At 46.2% G+C, this 19,519-nt stretch overlaps 1 protein-coding gene across 1 annotated transcript; it reads left to right on the forward strand.

Annotated features, from left to right (window-relative positions):
- Nucleotides 1-8,171: 8,171 nt before the first annotated feature.
- Nucleotides 8,172-17,982, forward strand: CIMIP4 (ciliary microtubule inner protein 4; the record flags this gene model as incomplete). Its single annotated transcript, XM_081059552.1, is given in 6 exon segments — nt 8,172-8,212; nt 8,214-8,339; nt 8,341-8,788; nt 10,375-10,519; nt 17,507-17,617; nt 17,820-17,982. Coding segments are annotated over 6 exon segments (966 nt in total). The 3' UTR covers nt 17,915-17,982.
- Between the last annotated feature and the right edge of the window lie 1,537 nt (nt 17,983-19,519).

Below are 19,519 nucleotides of genomic sequence, written 5' to 3' on the forward strand. Positions count from 1 at the left end.
AAGAGGTGGTGGTGGTTAGGTTTGGGGGCCAGGGGGACATGTGGAGATGGTCAAGGGGTCCGAGTCTGGTGTACTTTGAAGGATTTGCTGATGGACCACTTATGGGGTTAGCTTAGAGTTATAGGGGACAGCTCTCTGTGCCAGGCAATGTTCTAGACATTCACAAAAATGCCTTCATTCAGTCCTCACGCTTACCCTTGGAGGTGGGTTGTACTGTTTCACATAGGAAAGTTTAGCTGAAGGACTTGGCCAGCATCACTCTTTGAATAAGTGGCAGGCCCAGACTCTGAGGACCCCAAATTTAACCACAATGCTGTCTACCTCCTGAGGAGATCCTGAAAAGCTGGGCATGCAGGAGGCATTCCCTATATCCCACCCCTGCTGAGCAACAGCCAAAAAAGGCTGAGCTGCTGCTGGCACCAACCACGGACTCACTTAAGTTTATTTAATCTTCTGTAGCCCTGATGTTTCAAGAGGAGGAGAGTAGACCCTCACTGTCCCACCTCTGCTCTAATTTTACTCCTTGGTCAACCTGTCCGTTGACGTCCAGCTCAGATAGCTCCAGGTGAATCTTTCCCTCCCCGCCCCACTCCCTTTGACCTATATGCTCACAAACACATCCATGCTTTTAATATTTGAGTCCTTTCTAAACTGTTGAACTCCTACACATCCTTCAAAATCCAGATCAAATGGCCCTTCTCTGAGCCCTGCCTTCCTCTTTCCTAGACAGAACTAATCACTCTCTCTGCTTAATCCTTTGTAATCCCAAGAACTTCCTTCCCACTCAGTGGCATCTGAGCCCTTTGTGTCTGGCACACAACCTGGCAGAGGGTGGGTGCTCAGGGGACATTTTGCCCTCTCAGTGCTGGCTTCCCATGGCCTCTGTTCCCTAGAGTGGGCCTATCAGCCCTCTGAGGTAACAAAGCCCTGTGTATAGTGTCACCATGGCAACTCCAATGAGTAGCAAGAAAGGGTTGCTCCCTAGCAACCATCCACTGGCCTCCACCAGCAGTTGTGCAGTGCAGATTTACACTCCTGGGCTTCAGCACACACCAGAGAGGTTCACGTGTTTTCTGACATTATGAAAGAGAGTGGCAAGGTCAGGCAGAGGCTTGCAGGGTGGGCCGGGAGTCTCTCATAACACAGATTTCATCTTCTTTCTCCCCATTCAGAGTTGCCTGTGAGTGAAGAGTGCCCCGACTGCACCTGGACCTCCTTTTCCTCCCTTCTTGACCAACATCTCTCGGGCCCCTCTCTCCAGGTCAGAAACTGGCAGTGAATCCACACTTCTGCCCAAGCCCATCCAGGCTGCTCCAGACTGGGGGTGCCACTGAGGCAGATGGGGGGGCTGCCGTGGGTACTTTAGGTGGGTGGCTAGGGATGGGGAGTGGGGATAGGAGCTGAAAACTCACTTGAAGGAGATAAAAGATGTGGGGGTTGGTTTCAGCACCATTTGGGAGAGGTCCTATTTCTTTCCTGAGCCTCAGTTTCTCCATCTGTAAAGAGAGTGAGTTAATACTGTCTGAACAGCTCACTGAGTCTTTGTGAAGATAGGCTAATCTACTAGACTGCGTAACAAATCACCCCAACACGTAGTGGCTGAAAAGAACAGCATTTATTATCTCAGTGCCTGTGGGTCAGGAACACACATGCAGCTTCAATGGATGCTCGTCTCAGGTTCTCTCACAGACTGTGCTCAAGTTGTTGTCTAGGCTTCAGCCTCATCTCAGGGCTTGGTTAGAGAAGGCTGTCTTTCCAAGGCCATTCACAGGGTAGGAACATTGAACTGAAGGCCTCAGTTCCTCACAAGTTGTTGCCCACCGTTTGTTTCTTGCCCTGTGGGACTCTCCAGATGATTCCATCAGAGTGACTGAGCCACAGAGAGTGTGAACAAGACCCAGTCACAGTCTTTTATAATCTCCTCTTGGAAATGGCATCCCTTCATTTTTGCCATATTCTCTTGGTTAGAAGCAAGTCAATAAATCCAGCCCACACTTGGGCGGGGGGTTCACGGGAAGGTGCAGTGGAATTACTCAAGTGGGTGAACGCAAGGAACAGGGGTCACAGAAGCCATGTCAATAGCCCATCTCTAGCCCCAGATGGCCTTCCACATGCAAATTACATTCACCCCTTCCCAAGATCTCCAAAAGTCTCATCCCATTATAGCATCACCTTAAAAGCTAGAATCTGGTCCTATAAATCAGGCCCAGGTGTGGATGAGATTCCTTGGGCGTCGTTTCTTTCTTGAGTTCAGTCCTTCTCCATCAGTAGACCTGTGAAAATAAGCTGCCTGCCCTGACCACGCCTGGCATACAACAGTGTGGCAGGCATAGGATAAGAGGGGCACACATTCCTGTTCAAAAACGAGGAAAATGGAGAACGCAAAAGTCAGGAGTCACTGGTCCGTAGCAATTCTGAAATCCTTATTAGGTTTCAAACTGTGCAAATAATTCTCTGTGGCTCTCAGCTCTGCCCTATGAATCTTTGCTTCTGCTCTCTGGTCCTTGCTTCTGCCCCCTGCACCCCCTTTTAAATACAGTGCATGTTTGCAGCAGAGTAATTTTCTCAGACTACTATCTGCCAGTAGAATTTGGGAGTCCACCATTTTCATTTTGTAGTATATGTGTCCCTTTCACTCCAACCTGGTAGTTTTTTTGCCAATACAGTTTTCTCAAACACTGTGACACTCCAGAGATAAGTCTCCTCCGCTGGCACTCCAGCTAAGAGATGGCACTTTTAAACTTCTGAAGAGGCCCTATTATTCCATTAAGAGAATCTGTGAAGTATATTTTTCATCTCTTTTAAGGACCCAATGTGTGACTGGATAATATTCTGATCCTTTCAAGGTTTTAACAAAAGGTTGTACAGTCCCACCCTTGGCTACAGTTTCCGGATATCATGCTCTGAAGCCATCTCTTAATTTTAGCATCTTTTGGCATCTGAAGAGGATGAGAATTTCTAAAACGACTAAGTCCTGCCTCCTGTTTCTTTAACAGTCCTTCCTTCCGTTTCTCTCTCTCCTCTTACACTTCACTACAAGCAGCACGAAGAAACCAGGAGGCACCTTCAGTACTTTGCTTGGACCTCTCCTTAGCTAGAGCACCCAGTTAGTCACATGCTCCGTGTTCCACAAAACTGGCAGTGACAGCGATGCTAAGTTTCTGTCACTCCATAACAAGGACATTTTTCCAGGTTCTAATAACATTTCTCTCACTTCCTTTGTTGCCTCCAGGGGCAGCGCCCTCCAACTCCATATTCCTACTAATAGTCTGTTTAAGGCAATATAGGCTTTTTCTGTCATGTTTCTTAAAATCCTTCCCGGTTCCATCCACTGCTTGGTTCCAAAGCCACTCCCACATTTTTAGGTATTTGTTACGCAGCACCCCATCCTTGGTACCAAAATATATATTAGTTAGCTATTGCTGCATAACAAATTACCACAAAGCTTAACAGTGTAAAACTATGCTTCAAAAAGGGACACATTTATGATTTCACAGTTTCTAAGTGTCAGGATCCTGGGTGTGGCTTGGCTGGGTCTTCCGGCTCATGGTCTCCCACAGGCTGTAATTAATATGTCCACTGAGCTGTGTTCTTATACGAAGGCTCAGCCCCCAAGCTCATTCAGGTGGCAGGATTCTTTTAGTTCTTTGATGCCTGTTGGACTAAGAGTCTTTGTTGTTTATGAGCTGTTAGCCAGAGACTTGCTCGGTTCTTTATCACCTGAGCCCCTCCATAGGGCAGCTTAAAACATGGCAGCTGCTTCCATCAGAGCCGGGAAGCCAAGGAAAGCCAGAGAAAGAGTGTGAACAAGACCGAAGTCACTCATCTAATCTTGCAAGTGCCATCCTCTTACTTTTGTCATACTCTTCTGATCAGAAGCAAGTTGCTCAGGCCAGTCCATACTCAAGAGGGTGTTTTGTGCAGTATGTGAATACCAGGGCGTCCGGATCCCTGGCAGCCATAGCAGAAGCTACACAATCACCAAACAGTTATTAAGTGTCAACATTAACTGGGTGTTTTGCTTGGTGACTTTTCAGGAGAACACATTAATCCAGTTCTTAAACTGACGTGAGCTTACCAGCTTAACAACTTGCTGCTGACCTAAGACAAATCAGTCTGCCTCTCTGGAACTCAGTTTTTTTTATCAACAAAATGAAGGGGTTGGATTAGCTCATCTCAAAGCTCCCTTCCAGCTCTGACTGGCTGCTTTTATGCTTCCCTTTTTACAAAGGTACTTACCACTGAGGTCTAGGGACTAAACATCATTATACAATAAATTGTGTGATCTTATTTATAATATATTCCAAAATCCACAAAAACCTTAAAAAAACACCTGTGATAAGAGATGACGAATAAGAAAAAGATCACCTAGGAAAAAGGAACACAAATCTGAAAGGTGCAGATGCTTTTCAAGATGCCAGAATTGTCCCAAAGGCCTGTCTGGGGAGAGAAGACTGAGGTTACACCAAAGTGGGTTCCTGTTCTCGGCTCCCCTCCACGTTGGCCAAGGACCAGCTGGTAAAATGGACCAAAATCCTATTTTCCAGGAAGCAAATAGTCACCAGGCTGCGGGGCTCGGGGCTCTGTACCCACAGCAGGGGAGTGTTGAGTGGTACAGAAGGGGAGGAAGAAGATGAACCCAGATCCCCGGGCTGCTTGAGAAAGGCCTTTGAGCCACTGGTGTGTGTGTGTGGTGGTGGTGAGGGGTGGTGATCAGGGATTTCCAGAAAGGGGTGAGCCTACAGGGCTCCAGGAGGCAGGCCCAGTGCCAGGGGTGGTGGGTGGATGGAACAGGGGGCACCTTGAATGCCAGAGCGCACTGGAGGCCGCATGGAAAGACCTCTGGTCAGGGGCTGGGCAGATGTCCGCAGGGCTCCCTGTTCTGCTCTTGGCTAATCCCCATTTAGAAGCCTCCGTGTCATCTGAGACGACGCAGTGTTTCCTTGTTTACAGAACTAAGCTTGGAGCAAGAGTCCATGGATCTGGGCCATCGAGCAAGTAGGAGGGGCTGACCAGAGACATGCTGGCCGGGGACACTCAGTGCACACCCAGGGCTTCTGGAGACTCTCCCTGGGGCAGCAGGAACAACACTTTCTGTGTCTCTCAATCTTGCTCCCGCTTCCAGACCCTCTGTGTGGCACTGACCTCCTCTGGGCATTCTGTTTGAAGACGGGAATGCAAAAGGGAGGGAAAGGAATACTGCCAAGCCCCTCACATCTGCCCGGCCTGGGAATTATGACTGCCACATTGCCCCTCGTCAGGGCTCAGAGGGGACATGTCAGCCCGTTGTATGCACCGGGTCCATGTAAAAAACATCTAAACTTGTAGAGAATTTTTGTAAGAGTTATGTGAACCAGACTGATGACTTATGCTGGGGAGCAAGAACTGCAATGCTCTGGAGATTAACAGTTTTGCAGTTTCTTATATGCATTTGAGAGTAAGGAAGGCAGTAAGGAAAATGATGGGGGTATGAACATGGGAGAAAGTAAGACGATAGTAGAGTACAGGGTAGTTAAGATCATTGGCTCTCTTGAGGGTGGTTATGCCTGAGAAGGAGGGGTCTGAAAGGGGGCATTTCAAAGGTGTGTGAACTTAGATGCTCAGAAACAATGGACAGGCTGCTTAAGGCAAAAGTAAGCCCTTTACTAAAGAAGTCATATGCCTGGGGCATGACCAGTTAGAAATTTAAGATCAGATCACCCTGTAAGGTTACTTCCCATTGAACCCCTTTCTTCATCCACAGCCAGAAGGGCCGGCTGTGAGAGAACACAGTGGAGTGAGGGATGGGGAGGCCAGGCTCTGTGGGTGAGAGGTACACGTTGGTCATGAGTGAGCCAAGCCCAGAGAGTGGTGTGGCCCAAGTGTTACGGGATTCTCAGTTCTTCTTTCAGTGAAGAATCAAAGGTCAGCAAGCTGATTAATATGCAAGCAGGGTTTATTAGTGATATGTTCTCAGGGAAGAGAACGGGCCTAGCCTAAGTGGGGGAGAGAAGCCTAGTTAAGAAGCCTTAACTCACCATGTGTCCTCAGTGCCTGGCACAGCACCTGCCACACACCTGAATTGGTGAATACCGTGTTTCCCTGAAAATAAGACCTAGCCAGACAATCAGCTCTAATGTGTTTTTTTGGAAGCAAAAATTAATATAAGACCCGGTCTTATTTTACTATAATATAAGACCGGGTCTTATAATATAATATAATATAATATAATATAATATAATATAATATAATATAATATAATATAATATAATATAATACTGGGTCTTATATTAATTTTTGCTCCAAAATATGCATTAGGGTTGATTGTCTGGCTAGGTCTTATTTTGGGGGAAACACAGTATATTGGTTCTCTGAGTCGGGGGGATACAAATACGGTCCTGGCCATTAAAACACTCATAACCCCAAAGGACTGGCCGAGGGCAAGCAGGCAATTCCACAGAATGTACTGAGAGGAGTCAGCAGGAGTGCAGCCTGGAAGAAAGAGGGAGCACTGCCCTGGAACTGAGCCCTGAATGCTGGGGGACCCCAGGAGGAGCCCATCCCTGCTTTAGGCCTAGTCTTTCATGAGCAGGAGGAGGGGCCTTGGTTGAGCAAGTGAGTGCTGGGTTCTCTTCAAGCTCTCTGCCTCCACTCTTTTGAGAAGTCCCCATCCTAGAAGCCTTCGTTTCCCCCAGAGGCACCCCTTTGCCTACCTACCTAGCTGCCAGCTTCTTGGGGCAGAACCCAGACCCAGGGAGGGAGTCTGTCTGGTCTCATCCTAGACTCGATGAGGTGCCGCGTGACTCTGGGTCTCACACCTCTGCAACCACCTTCTCATTCCTGTTGACATAAGAAAGGTCCAAACCTGTAGAGGGATTTTTAGGAGTTTATTTGAGGCAAAACTGATGACATCTGCTGGGAAGCAAGATCTCAAATACTCTGGAGAATAATAGTTTTGCAGCTTCTTTTATGCGTTCGAAATTAAGGAGGGAACATAGGAAGATTACATGGAGGTGGGAAAAAGCAAGGCGAGGATTGGATTACAGGATAGTTAACAAGATTATGTGCTCTCTTGAGGGTTAATATCCCCTGTGAGGGGTATTCTGGTATTAGAAAGGTGTGTTAACCTAGATACATGAGAACCATGGACAGGGCTGGCATAAAACCTTTTACTAAAGAAGTTATAGGCCCACCACGACCTTTCCAGTTAGGAATTCCTATCAGATCACCCTATGAGGTGACATTCCCTCACTCACCGATGGGCTTCACCTATATCTTGGAGGCACAGGGCTCTCTAGGGGGGTGCTGTGGGAGGCCCTGGACTGACTTCCCCATGGACCCCACCTCAATGGCCCCCATCTAGGAGGGGGGAAACAAGATGGTTTGTAGCTCACAATGACGGAGAAAGTGAAAACTCTGGGTCATGAGACATACGTAGAGCATATTGGGGGCTGAATTGTAAAGTTGAGAAGAGGGAGGTGGCCCCGCAGCTTGGGGTGGGTGTCATGGAGGACTTCCGGGTGGGGCTGCACTGAAGGGAATGGTACAATTTTGATTTAGGGAAAAGGAGGGGGTGACCTTCTAGATAGCAGAGCCAGCCGGGGCAAATGCTGGGAGGTGGGACATCCCAGGGCGCAGGAGGGAAGAAGCAGCAGTTTCTTTGGCTGGAGGCAGGGATGGGAGTGAGGATGAGAAGGAGACCGGGAGGGAGCAGGAAACCCCCTCAGACTGGGAGTCAGGGGCAGCAATGCAGGTGGAAGTGGTGCCGTGAGAGAGCAGCGGATATGGATGGGATGACACTCCCCGATGAGCCCAGAGAATAGAGGAAGGAAGTGAAGGTTAGGGGAGCAGCTCTAAATAGGGAACAAAGACAAAGCCCCAGATCCAGCCCTGGTCCTTTCTAGGCTTGTGACTGGACCAAGCCAAGTAATGCCTTGTGCCAGCTTCCAGGACTGCTGGCTTCTTCACTGGATTCCTGGGGGAGGAGGGGGTTTAGGTGGGAAAGAGAACTAACCAAATGGAGTCAGAGACAGTAAAGCACAGAGGAGTCACATTCCTTGCTTAAGGTCACACAGCTAGGCCTCAAGGATGGGCAGGCATGGGCTATCAAAAACCATGTGGATGGCTGTGTCCTGTGGGAGGCTTAGCAGCTGAACTTTCTCTCTCTTTGTTTCCCTCCCAATTTCTCACCCATGCGCCTGGCTCCCGTGACTTCTCTATTCCCACCCCTTTTTCTGCTCTGGATCTCTGGAGCTCTGTGTCCGTCCCCCCTCCCCACCCCCACGGCTGTCTCCCTTCCTGCCTTCCACTCTCTGCATTTGTCTGTCTCCTTCTCTCCCTCCATCTCTCTTCCTCCTGTTCAGGTACAACTGCTGTGACCAGGGTCCATCTGGACAAGGGAGGCCAGCAGGACATGGACCCCCGGAGAACTGCCCACAGCCCCTCGGATGCCTCCAAGTTCAAGTACCAGGCCCCAGGCTCCCCACAGCCGTCCCTGCACCGGGGAGGCAGCCCCAGGGGCAGCCCCATGGGGCACGCCCTCCTGGACGGGGGCCGGTGTCCACCCCCGACGGCTGGCAGCAGGGACTCCCTTGGGATGGCTCCACGGCCTGGGTCCCTGAAGAACGGGGACTGCAGACCCTCCTCAACAGAGAGCAGGGCCACCTTCCGAGAGGAGGCTCAGCCGTGCCAGGGACTGAAGGAAAGCCCCACCGGGGGGGCCCAGGGCCAGAGGGACAGCATCATTCCTGAGAACATTCGCCACAAGTTTGGGAGCAACGTGGTGGACCAGCTGGTCTCTGAGGAGCAGGTGTCAGCACAGAAGGCGAAGGGCGGCAGGAGGGTTATGCACGGAGACTTATCCTGAGGACCCCATAGGACCCTGCTCTTGAGAGTACAGTCCCTGTAATAATATCACCCCCTTGCCATGTGCTAGGCTCTGTGCACTGTGTAACTCTTTACATATACCAACTGACTTCGTCTTCCCAATGAGGAAGGTGCTAGTACCCTCGTCTTACGCATAAGGAGCCCAACGTTTAGGAAGACTTAAGCGCAATTTTGTGTAAAACGAGGATGCAAACAGATGAGGGCCAGCAGATTCTGGAGCCCTGGACTTTAATGACTTGGCAGTTATAAGTCTTGTGTTTGAATCAGATGCTTTTAACCCCCACACATCGAAAGACAGCATTGAATAGATGCACAGTATTGACTGGGAATCAGAAGACTTGGGTTTGAATCCTGGCTCTGCCCTGAATGCTGGGTGACTTTGAATAAGTTACTTCCCCTCTCTGGACTTCATCTCTCCAAAGTGAGGCAGTTGGACTAGATCAGGCTGGCAAGTGCATGGCATGTGTACCATAACTCTCCTAGCCTCCACCATGGCAGACATCACTAATCAAAGCCGGCACTTTTCCCCACCTGATAATTCTAGGCAGTCATTACTGATCAACTGAAAGTTGAGATAAAACTCATCTGCCGTTTCTGGCCCAATAGTAAGGATTCTTCCTGCTCTGGCTGACTGAGACACATTTTCAAAACCACCTTCTCAACCCTTATAGCAACTGCATTGTGCAGTAGACTGGGCAGGAGTTATTGCTTCCCTTTTAACCGATGGTAACACCAAGGCTCAAAGAAGTGAGATAATCTGCTCAGGTCACACTGAACACGTGCAGGAGCCAGGATCACAAGGTTGTGGGCCGGGTCCCCTGCTACGCTGTCCCCTTAAGGAGCAGTGAGCCCACCCACCGGCTGGTCTGGGAGACCACAGTCCTGAATGTCCCGCTGCACGAGCAGCATCTGATCCCAGTTTGAACTTGGCTGTGTGGTCGCTCGCTCTCCCAGCCCCTCTCGGCCTTGGCAAGGGATCATTTCTCTCTTCTAAGAGGCCCAGAGAGAACAAAGCCAGGTCTCCTGGCTCCCAGGCCTGGGCTCAATAATTCTGGGCCCTCAGTGTCCCCATTGGTACAAGGACGGAATTTGCCTCGATGCAATCGAAGGAGCCACCTAGAACTGACTAGTGTGATTCCTCGGTTCTAGTAGGCAAGCCAGGCTTTGTGGCTCACCAGCTGTGTGAACAGAGGAGCCCTGCTCTGAGCCCCAGGCCCCTCGTCTGTAAAACACCTTAGAAAGACCTCTCCCAATGAGGTACACAGTAGGTGCTCAATACAGGAGGAGGTTTATAACGACTATTATCGCTGATGCCCCTAGCCCAGGTGGGACACGGAGCGGGGTGAGAGAGAGGAGGAGCCTTCAGCCATTCCAGCTCCTCAGCCATGGGGTTGGTTGAAAGGCTAAGGGTAGTGAGAGCACGGTCAGAGGGCGGGGAGTGAAAGCGGAGATATGCGGCTTGATCCTGTTTTTCTATCCCCTGTCTCTTCTCTGCCCATTCCCACTCAGGCTCGAAAGGCCATTGGTGAAGTCTTCGAGGGTCAGAAGAGGGCAAGCTCGTGGCCCAGCAGGACACAGAGTTCTGTGGAAATCACCTCCACCTTCTCAGACTACTACAATCTGGGCTACAACATGCGGTCAAACTTGTTTCAAGGTCAAGTCAAAGGACAAGGGTGGGGGCTGTGAATACCCATGGTCCCCAAGGCACTGGGCCTATGGGGTGTCCACTCCTTCCTAAACCTCTATGGATAAGACCCTAGGATACATCTCTTGGGACACTCATCTCATGTCCATCAAAGGTCTTTTCTTTGCCAGGCCCTGTGCCGAGTGCTGGAAAAGCCCAGTTCCCTGGCAAGTCTGTCCTCATTGTGCAGATGACCCATCCCAGTTGGCAGTCAGCCCCTATCTTTCCTGAACACCTCTGGTGTCCTACTCTGCCAGGAGGAGACCCAGGCACGCCTGGCCTGGGCATCTTTGGTCTCAGTGACGTTAGGTTTCTGGTTCAAAGCCCAGCTCAGCCATTCACTGGGTGTGGCCTCAGGCAGGATCCTTAACTTCTCTGAGCCTCAGTCACCTTTTTCATACAATGGGGACAATATGGTAAGATGGCCCTTGCTGGGTTGTTGGCAGGACTCTCTGAAACACCGCATGAAAACGCTTGGCCTGTAGCATGCAGTGAGGGCTCAGTAGCGGGCAAGGGGGTATTTTTCATTCCTAGAGCCTGGTGATGGCACCACCTGGGGAAAAGGGTGGGTTGGAGACTCCAACATGGACAGTGTCCTGTGGGTCAGACCTGTTTGTCATGGGGGTAAGGAGGGAACATTAGCTCCATTTCACAGACGGGTCGAAAACAATTTGCCCAGGACTTTATGGTAGTAGAAGGTAGATCTGAAGCTCAGATCCAGGTTTTTCTTCTGCCTCTAAACTGCCTGCGTTTTTCTTTGAGCTTGGAGAGAAGGGGTGGTGCTGGGGGAGGGAAGAGAGAATACAGCTCAGCTTGTCCTCTGTTCTGGGCCTCAGGAATTGGCCTTCTACTTGTCATTTCAATGTTTATCATGCAATAGTTCTTACAACTTTATATGGATGTCTACATAAATGTAAAAGCAGACTATAAAAAAAAATCTATGTACCTGTCATCTAGCCTGTTAAACACAACTGTGTGTCGTACCAGCTCATAAGAGTCGATGGTTACATTTTTCTGGATTGATTGATTGGTATCACAGTGCTGTCTTACAATTGGCCATAGTAGTAATTACACTCCAGAAATTGACAAGCACTGGGAATTAAGACATTGTTGTCGGTGTGCCTCACCTGTGCCTACTCTCCATTTCCACCCATCCAGGTTAGCCTCTGCACTCGACGTTCCCGGGTGGTGAGGCTCCTGTGGTTGGGCAGAAGGGAGAGAGAGAAATCAGACAAGAAACAGGCTAGATGGAGAAGGCCATGCAAGTTCTCTAAGTGAGGTGGGAAGCACAGGGAGGGTCTTTAAGCAGGACGGCATTGTCTGACTTAGGTTAAAGAATTGCTCCAGTTGCTGTGTTGAGAATAGATGTGGCGGAACTGGGACAGAAACAGGGAAAATAGTGAGGAGGTGACTGCAAAAATCCAGGTGGGACAGATGGTGGTGGCTTGGTCTAGGGAGCAGGGCGAGTGCATTGCACAACTCTTGAGGGCACCATCATGCAATATGGTAGCCCAGGGAGGTAATGGTGAAGGTGGCCTGATGTAGTAGGATTCTGGGTATTTGTGTGAAGCAGGGCCTACAGAATAGGCTAATAAATGGATTTGGGGGATGTGAGAGAAAGGAATTAAAGTTGATGTCAAGGTTTTTAACCTGAACAAATGGAAGAATGGAATTGCTATTTACTGAGATAGAGTTCCAGGAAGAGTGGGTTGAAGAAATCCTATGCCATGCTGAGTCATACAGATAATCTTTTCTATATAATCTTCTAAAATATTTAGTTTTGCTTTTCACATTTAAGCCTTTAATCCACCTGGAGTTGATTTCTGTTTTTCGAGTGAAACGGTCATTTTCAATTCCTCCTTGTGGATTACTAATTGTCTCAGTCTCTTTCATTGAATAGTCCCAGGTTTTCCCCCAATGTCCTGCAGTGGTACCACTGGTATCCACCAAGTTTCGTATGAACACAGATCAGTTTCCAGGCTCTCTATTCTGCCCATTGGTCTAATATTACACCTTTAATTATCAAGCTATTATAAGTAGTCTGATACCTACTTAAGTAACCCCCATCCCCCAACCCCAGCAGCAAATGTCTTGGCTATTCTAGGTCCTTTACTCTTCATATAAATTCTAGATTCAGCTTCTCAGTTTCCATGAAAAACCCTCTTGGGATTTTGATTGGCAGTACATTGAAGCTACAGTTCACCTTAGGGACAGTGGTCAGTTTTACGATAATGAATTTTCCAACCCACGAATATGGTATTCAGCTTCATTCATTTAAATCTTCAATATCTGTCAATAACATTTTGAAATCTTTTCTATAAAGATTATGCAGCTTTTTGTTATATTTGTTTAGAAGAATCTCTTTTTCTGCTGCTCATTGCCAAGTGGTATCTCTTTAAAAATTACATTTTCTAACTTTGCTGCTTGTACATACAGAGACAATTTTAATTTTTGTACATTAATGCTATATTCAGGAGCCTTACTTAGCTCACTGATTCATTTCAATAATTTGTCTGTAGAATCTTTGGAGCTTCTTTTTAATAATAATGGCTATACTTATACATAGCATGTAACATGTGCCAGGCACTGCCCTACTTTATAAATATTTTAATTTTCACAAGAAACTTATGCAGTAAGTGCTACAATTCCCATTTATTTTAGGTAGAGAAAAATTAAGGCATGGAAAGGTTAAATAACTTACTTAAGGCCACACAGCTAAGAATGATCAGAGTTGGAATTTGAACCCTTGCAGCTTGGGGCCTGAGTTCACATTATTAACCACGAGCTCTTCCCACCTTTGTGCCATCTGTCCTAGCTGACTTGTCCCGGACAATGAGGCGTGTGAGCAGGGAAAGCAGATATCCTTCGTGAGTCGAACATTATACCATTAAATATAATACGTATAATGGAAACAGTTTGGAAGATCTCTTTTATCAGATTAAGGAGGGTCCTTTTTATTCTTAGTGTGCACATTAATGTTTTAAAAATTATGAATGGGTTTTGAGTTGTAGTGACCATTTATTTATACAGCAGTTATTTAGATGATCACATGATTTTTTTCCTTTGATCTGTTGACGTGGTAAATAATATTAACTGATGTCCTAATATGAAACCAAACTTGTATCCCTGTATTTAAACCAGTGTAGAAGCATTCTCTTTTTTAATTGTGAAAACTACCACCCATGTAGAAGAATGTATAAAGCCTCTGCGTGCAGTTTAAAGAACAGTAATAAGTCAGTGTGTGTCACCTCCCAGATTCAGGTAAGGCTTTACAGGAAACTGGGAAGCTGCCCCTTCCTTCTCCCAGCTGCTTCACCTGACTTTTGTCAACAACCCCTTTTCTTTTCTTTATAGTGTTAGCCCCGTTGTTAAATAGACTGGTCAGGGTAGACCTCGCAGAGCAGGTGACATCTGAATAAAGACCTACCGGAGGGGGAACAGGTCATGCTGTGGATTTCTGGGGGAAGAGCAGTTGGAGGAGAACCATGTGAGGGTGCTGGCTCGTCCTGGCCTTTTTACTGGGAGTCATTGTACGATTCTGTACAGACGAATGATGTAATGTTTCAAAGGATCCATCTGGTGGTTGAGCTGAGACAGAGCACAGCGGAGACAGTAGAAGCAGGGACATGGGTGAGGAGCATCAGATCAGCGGTAGGATTTAAAATAGCTCCAAGGCCGGTCCTCTCTCCACTATCACACACCTGGTCCACAGAAACAGTCGGCCACCCCTGTACTTGTAGAAATACGTATGGCTGGCCTGTGTACTCTCTTTGCCCTGCCATTCCAATCCAATGCCTTTTGCTTCAAACCTTGGTGTCCCCCAAGCTCTTGGGCTATATATCGAGCTCCTCAAGTGGCCTTCCTGAAGTCTCTTTAATTAGATTTAATGTGAGAGGCAGGCACCACCTTCGCGACTCAGCTCATAAAAATACAAGAAATCCGCTTAAAACATCCTGGCCAGTTTTCCCCAACCTGACCGTTATATACAGGTAAGTGTTTGGGTGGATTTTTAGATGCCTACTTTACATTTCCATCTGGAGAAGTCTGCTTCACACCTCGCTTGGATATCTGATACCATGTTTAGGGCTTCAGTCCAAATTTCTAACTTAACATTATGTTATGTAAGTATGTAAACGCATACATGCCAAACACACTAAAAACTGCCTTAAAAATGGGGATTTATAGCTTGATGGCATCCTCATTAGAGAACATAGCTTGCAATGATTTCAGTCCTTTGAAATTGTAAAGACTTGCTTTGTAGACCAAGAGATGGTCCATTTTTGTAGATGATCAATGTGTTTGAAAATAATCTCTTGGGCTCAGGATTCTGTGTTTGTCTAACAGAGCAGGCTTGCTAATTATTTCTATATAAATCTTCTAATTCCTTGTTAATATTCTTTGCTTGATTTATTAATTATTAAATGATGTACTTTTCAATCTTTTCCACTAATAGCAGATGTGTCAATTTCTCCTTGCAACTCTGTCAATTTTGCTGTGCCTATTTTGAGATTATTCTAATGCAGCAAGTTTAAATTTATTACATCACCTGAATGATTTGTAGTCATTTTTATTTCTCATAGTGCCTTTGCCTTACAGTCTCTTTTGTCTGATAATTTAATACAAGACCAGATTGCTTTTGGTTAATATTTGCTTACTGTATCTTTTTCTGTATTGCCATGTTTGTCCTCCCTGTGTGTCTTTTTGTTTTAACTATGATTTAAATAATATATATCTGGAAATTTATTCTATAGTCTAATCATCTGTTTTTTAACCAATGGGCTTAGTCCATGTATATTTATTCTAATTATTGGTATATTTGGATTCATTTCTATGACCTTATTTTGTGTTTTCTATTTGTGCCGCCTTTTCTATTTTGCTTTTTTTCTCCTTCCTTTACTTATTTTGGATTCAAGTGAGCTTTCTTTTTGCCTCAGTGTAATTTTTGTCCTTTTTTTATTCTTTTAGTGGTTACCTTTGATGTTTTTACATGCATAGTTAACAAACTCTAAAGTTAATCAAGATATTTAAGTTTTCCTGACTAATATAAGGACATTGGAAGGCGTCCACTTTATTCTCCCCACCACTGTCTCAGCTTACATGTTATTAGTTTAATTCTACATAAACGAAATAGTCTAAACCATGGATTCTGGAGACACAGGGTCTGGGTTTGAGTCCTACGTCTTTCACGTACCAACTGTGTGACTTTAGACAAGTGGCTTACTAACCTTTCTGTGTTTCAGTGACTTCAACAGTAAGATGGCAATGATAATCATACCTACTTCTTAGTGTTGTTGAGAAAATTCAATGAGTAAGTTCTGTAAAGCTCTGAGAACTGTGTGCTTAGCACATGGTAAACCTTTAAAAATGGTTAGCTATCATTGTCATCGTCATTTTACCCTGTAAATTAGACATTGATACTGTTTTTATAATTGATGTATATTTAGGTTCACTCAAGGTTTCCACTTCCTTTGCCCACTATTTCTGGTATCTCAGATCTTTCTAATAGGATCACATTTTTCCTTTCTGAAGTATGTTGTTTAGAAGATTTTGGGGGGTTAGATTCTGTTGTTGGTAAATTTTAGGCTCAGAAAAATCTTGATTTCATTCTCATTCTTGGAAGACAGTTATTTTAAATAGTCTTAGATTGTTGATTATTTACTGTCAACATTTTGATTATATTAATTTATTTTCTTCGGCTTTGATGGTTAATCAAACTCATTGTTATTCTTCGAACGTAATCTGTTCTTTCTCTATGACTACTTCTAAGATAGATTTCTTTGTCTCCAGTATTCTAAATTTTACTTGGATACACCTAGGTAAGAAATTCTTTTGACTTATGCTGATTAGGGAATTATGATTCTTGAATCTAATGATTCATATCCTTAGATATTCGTCAATTCTGGAAAAAAATTCCTGCCATTATTTTTTCAAATATCACCTTTTCCCATTTTCCTCAGTTTTCCCTTCAGAACTCCAATTAGACATATGTTAGGTCTTCTCATTCAGCCTTTGTTTAACAGCTTTTTTATATTTTCTACATCTTTTCCCCTCCTCTGTGCTGAATCCTAGTTAATTTCTTCAGATATATCTTCCAGTTGACTATTTTTCTTAGCTGTATCTAATCTGCTGTTTTACCTGTTCATTGCATTTGTTTTTAAATGTTATATTGTCAATTTTCAAACTTAGAGAAAAGTAGAGAGAATAGTTTAATGAATAGGTGTTTCACTCTTCACTCAGCTTCAACAATTATTGATTTATGGCCAATCTTGTTTTATCTTTTCTCCCACTCACCTATCCACCCCACCCCAATTATTTCAAAGCAAATAACAGACCTCTTATTATTCATTGAATTTTCAATTATTCTATGTTTCATTTTTTGAAATTTCATTTGCTTCTTTTACTGATCTGTTCTTTCTGGGCACTTTCTTATTCTTTGCTTATACTTTTATTCTCTTTCATGACTCCAAACATTAAATATATTATACTTCTTTTATATTCTGTAATGGATTATCCAAATTCTTGCTATCTTTTTGGATTTGGTCCTCTGTTTGATGTTTCAGCTGACTCTTGATCATGGTAACTTATTTCCTTGTGTGTATTTTAACTTTACACATAGAGATAAATTTTCTGAAAATAGAGGTATTAATTGTCACATGCCTTATGCTTCAATGAATTTCCAATAATGTAATCTTCCCCATGCAAGGTCATTTTATTCCTTTGGATAGATGAAGAGACCAAAGTTCTGAGAAGTTAAAACTTGTCTGAGGCCACACTGTCCACAAAAGATGGAGCTGGGGTTTAAGCCCAGGCATACTTTCCTCTGCCTTACCCTCCCCAGTCCCCTAACCTCCCACAATCCATCATCCATAGGGGAAACTGACATCCAGGTATGAACTCTAGAGCACCTGACTTGCATTGACTTGGGACTTTGGGGGATTTCTTCGTGGGGTTCCACAGGGGCCCCCAGGGAGACGAAGAGCCTCATGAAGGCCTCTTACACCCCAGAGGTGATTGAGAAATCAGTGAGGGACATGGAGCACTGGCATGGCAGGAAGACGGATGATCTCGGTATGTGGGGAGCTGGGGGTATGGGAGGGAGTCACTCCCCTAATTGGGCAGGATGTGTAGGCTTCAAGATCCAGAGAGAAACCAGAAGAGCAGAGAGAGCCCTGGGGTGGTCCTGGAAGAGAGATATGGGTCACCCCTGGGGCCTGGGCACTCCAGAGGTCCTCTATGTGATCTGTGCTAGCTTCTGCCCTGCTCTCTGCAGGACGGTGGCACCAGAAAAACGCTATGAACATGAACTTGCAGAAAGCACTGCATGAGAAATATGGAGAAAAGAGTAAAAGCAAGAGCTCCAAGTAGTAGATACAACCCAGAAGAGGCGCCATCGACTCAGAGAAAGTGCTAACAATAAAGAAAGGCACAAATCTAAACCCCTCTCCTCCCTGCTTGGTGCTTTTCTTCTTGTTGGGGTGGGGGCTAATGTTCAATGCTGTAGAGACCAACTGAGGGAAATAGAAGCCTTGAGGGCCCCAACTCTTCCCCAGACCTGCCCCCTAGCCATGCACACACACATGCACACACACACACGCACACACACACAATCCTCTCCCATAATTCCAGGAAAGGATGTGAGAGCTGAGTAGGACTTTGTCTCAATCCCAGTGTGCCTGGCTTCTCCCTCCTGCCCTGTGTGGAGGGGTCCTATAGCAGACATTGCTCGATCATACCTTGTATGCCCTCCCTAGCAGGACCCCAATTATTTCTGGCCACCCATTCCTTCCCTATGAGCCCATGGACTTCAGAGGAATCTGGTCACATCCCCTCCAATCCAGGGGTAGTTTTGATTGGTCTCCCAGTACTTCTTGACCCCTCCCCCTACACATACAAAGTGATTGGTTCAGAAATGGGGATGTGGCTCAATGTGGTCAATGAGATGCAAGGAAAGGTGTGTGTGTGTGTTTGTGTGTGTGTGTGTATATGTGTTGTGGTCTCCTGGGAGATTCTGTTTTCTACTAGGAGAGCTGGGAACACTCCTCTTTCCTGTTGTAGTGAGTGAGGAACTACACAGCTCAGTCTACTCTTAGCAGATACACTATGACCAGAAGAAGTACAGGCCTGTGGCATAAGCTGGGTCCTCCATGACCTCGCTGAGCTGCTCCATCCACCTGGCCAGAAGCCACCCACCTCAGCACTTATTATAATGTGAGCCTAGACAACTGTTCAGAGAGCTAAACTTACCATTAACCGATAAGGGTCCCTGGTAACCCCAGGAGAGGGACCTGGGAATTGGGGCCCCAGGGAAGAGTCCCCCAGAGAAGGGGTTCTGGATTAGGTAGTCATGTCTAGCAGCTGATCCTGAGGCTTATTACTTAGTGGGTCTCCAGGCCAGTAGCACATACTACCCCCAGATCACTGCCCTGCTTTCTCAGAACGTGCTTTTCTGGTGGATGGTATTTGCTGAGTTCCAGCCCCAAATCTAGTGGCTTCAAACAACAACTATCGTTTATTTGTTTATGATTGTGCAATTTGGGCAGGGTTAAGGAGGTATGGTCCACTTCTGCTCCATGTGGCATCTGCGGTGAAGATGGCTGTTTCTCCCACATGCTGAGTGCCTCTGTGGGGATGAATTCCACAGCTGGCGCCTGGCTGGTCATGACTTTCTTCTCATAGCTAGCTTGGGCTTCTTCCTGGCGTGGTGACCGGGTTCCAAAAGGAGCCTTCCAAAGGGACATGATTCAACGTGCAAGAGCTTATCACGCCTTGCACTGGCTTGTTACCATCCCTGTGGTGTAGGGACGTGTGGCCACACCCATACTCATAGAGGGAGGAGACTGCACTAAAAGATTCCTCTGGGCAGAACTGGTTCACTAGGGACCACCCCAATAATAGTCTCCCACGGTGATCATGCTTTGGAAAAACCAAAAGGGGATCACTGCCAGGAGGAGGGCTGCCCGTCCTCCCGCA

Source organism: Rhinolophus hipposideros (assembly GCF_964194185.1).
Source record: "Rhinolophus hipposideros genome assembly, chromosome: 9".
NCBI classification, from domain to species: domain Eukaryota; kingdom Metazoa; phylum Chordata; class Mammalia; order Chiroptera; family Rhinolophidae; genus Rhinolophus; species Rhinolophus hipposideros.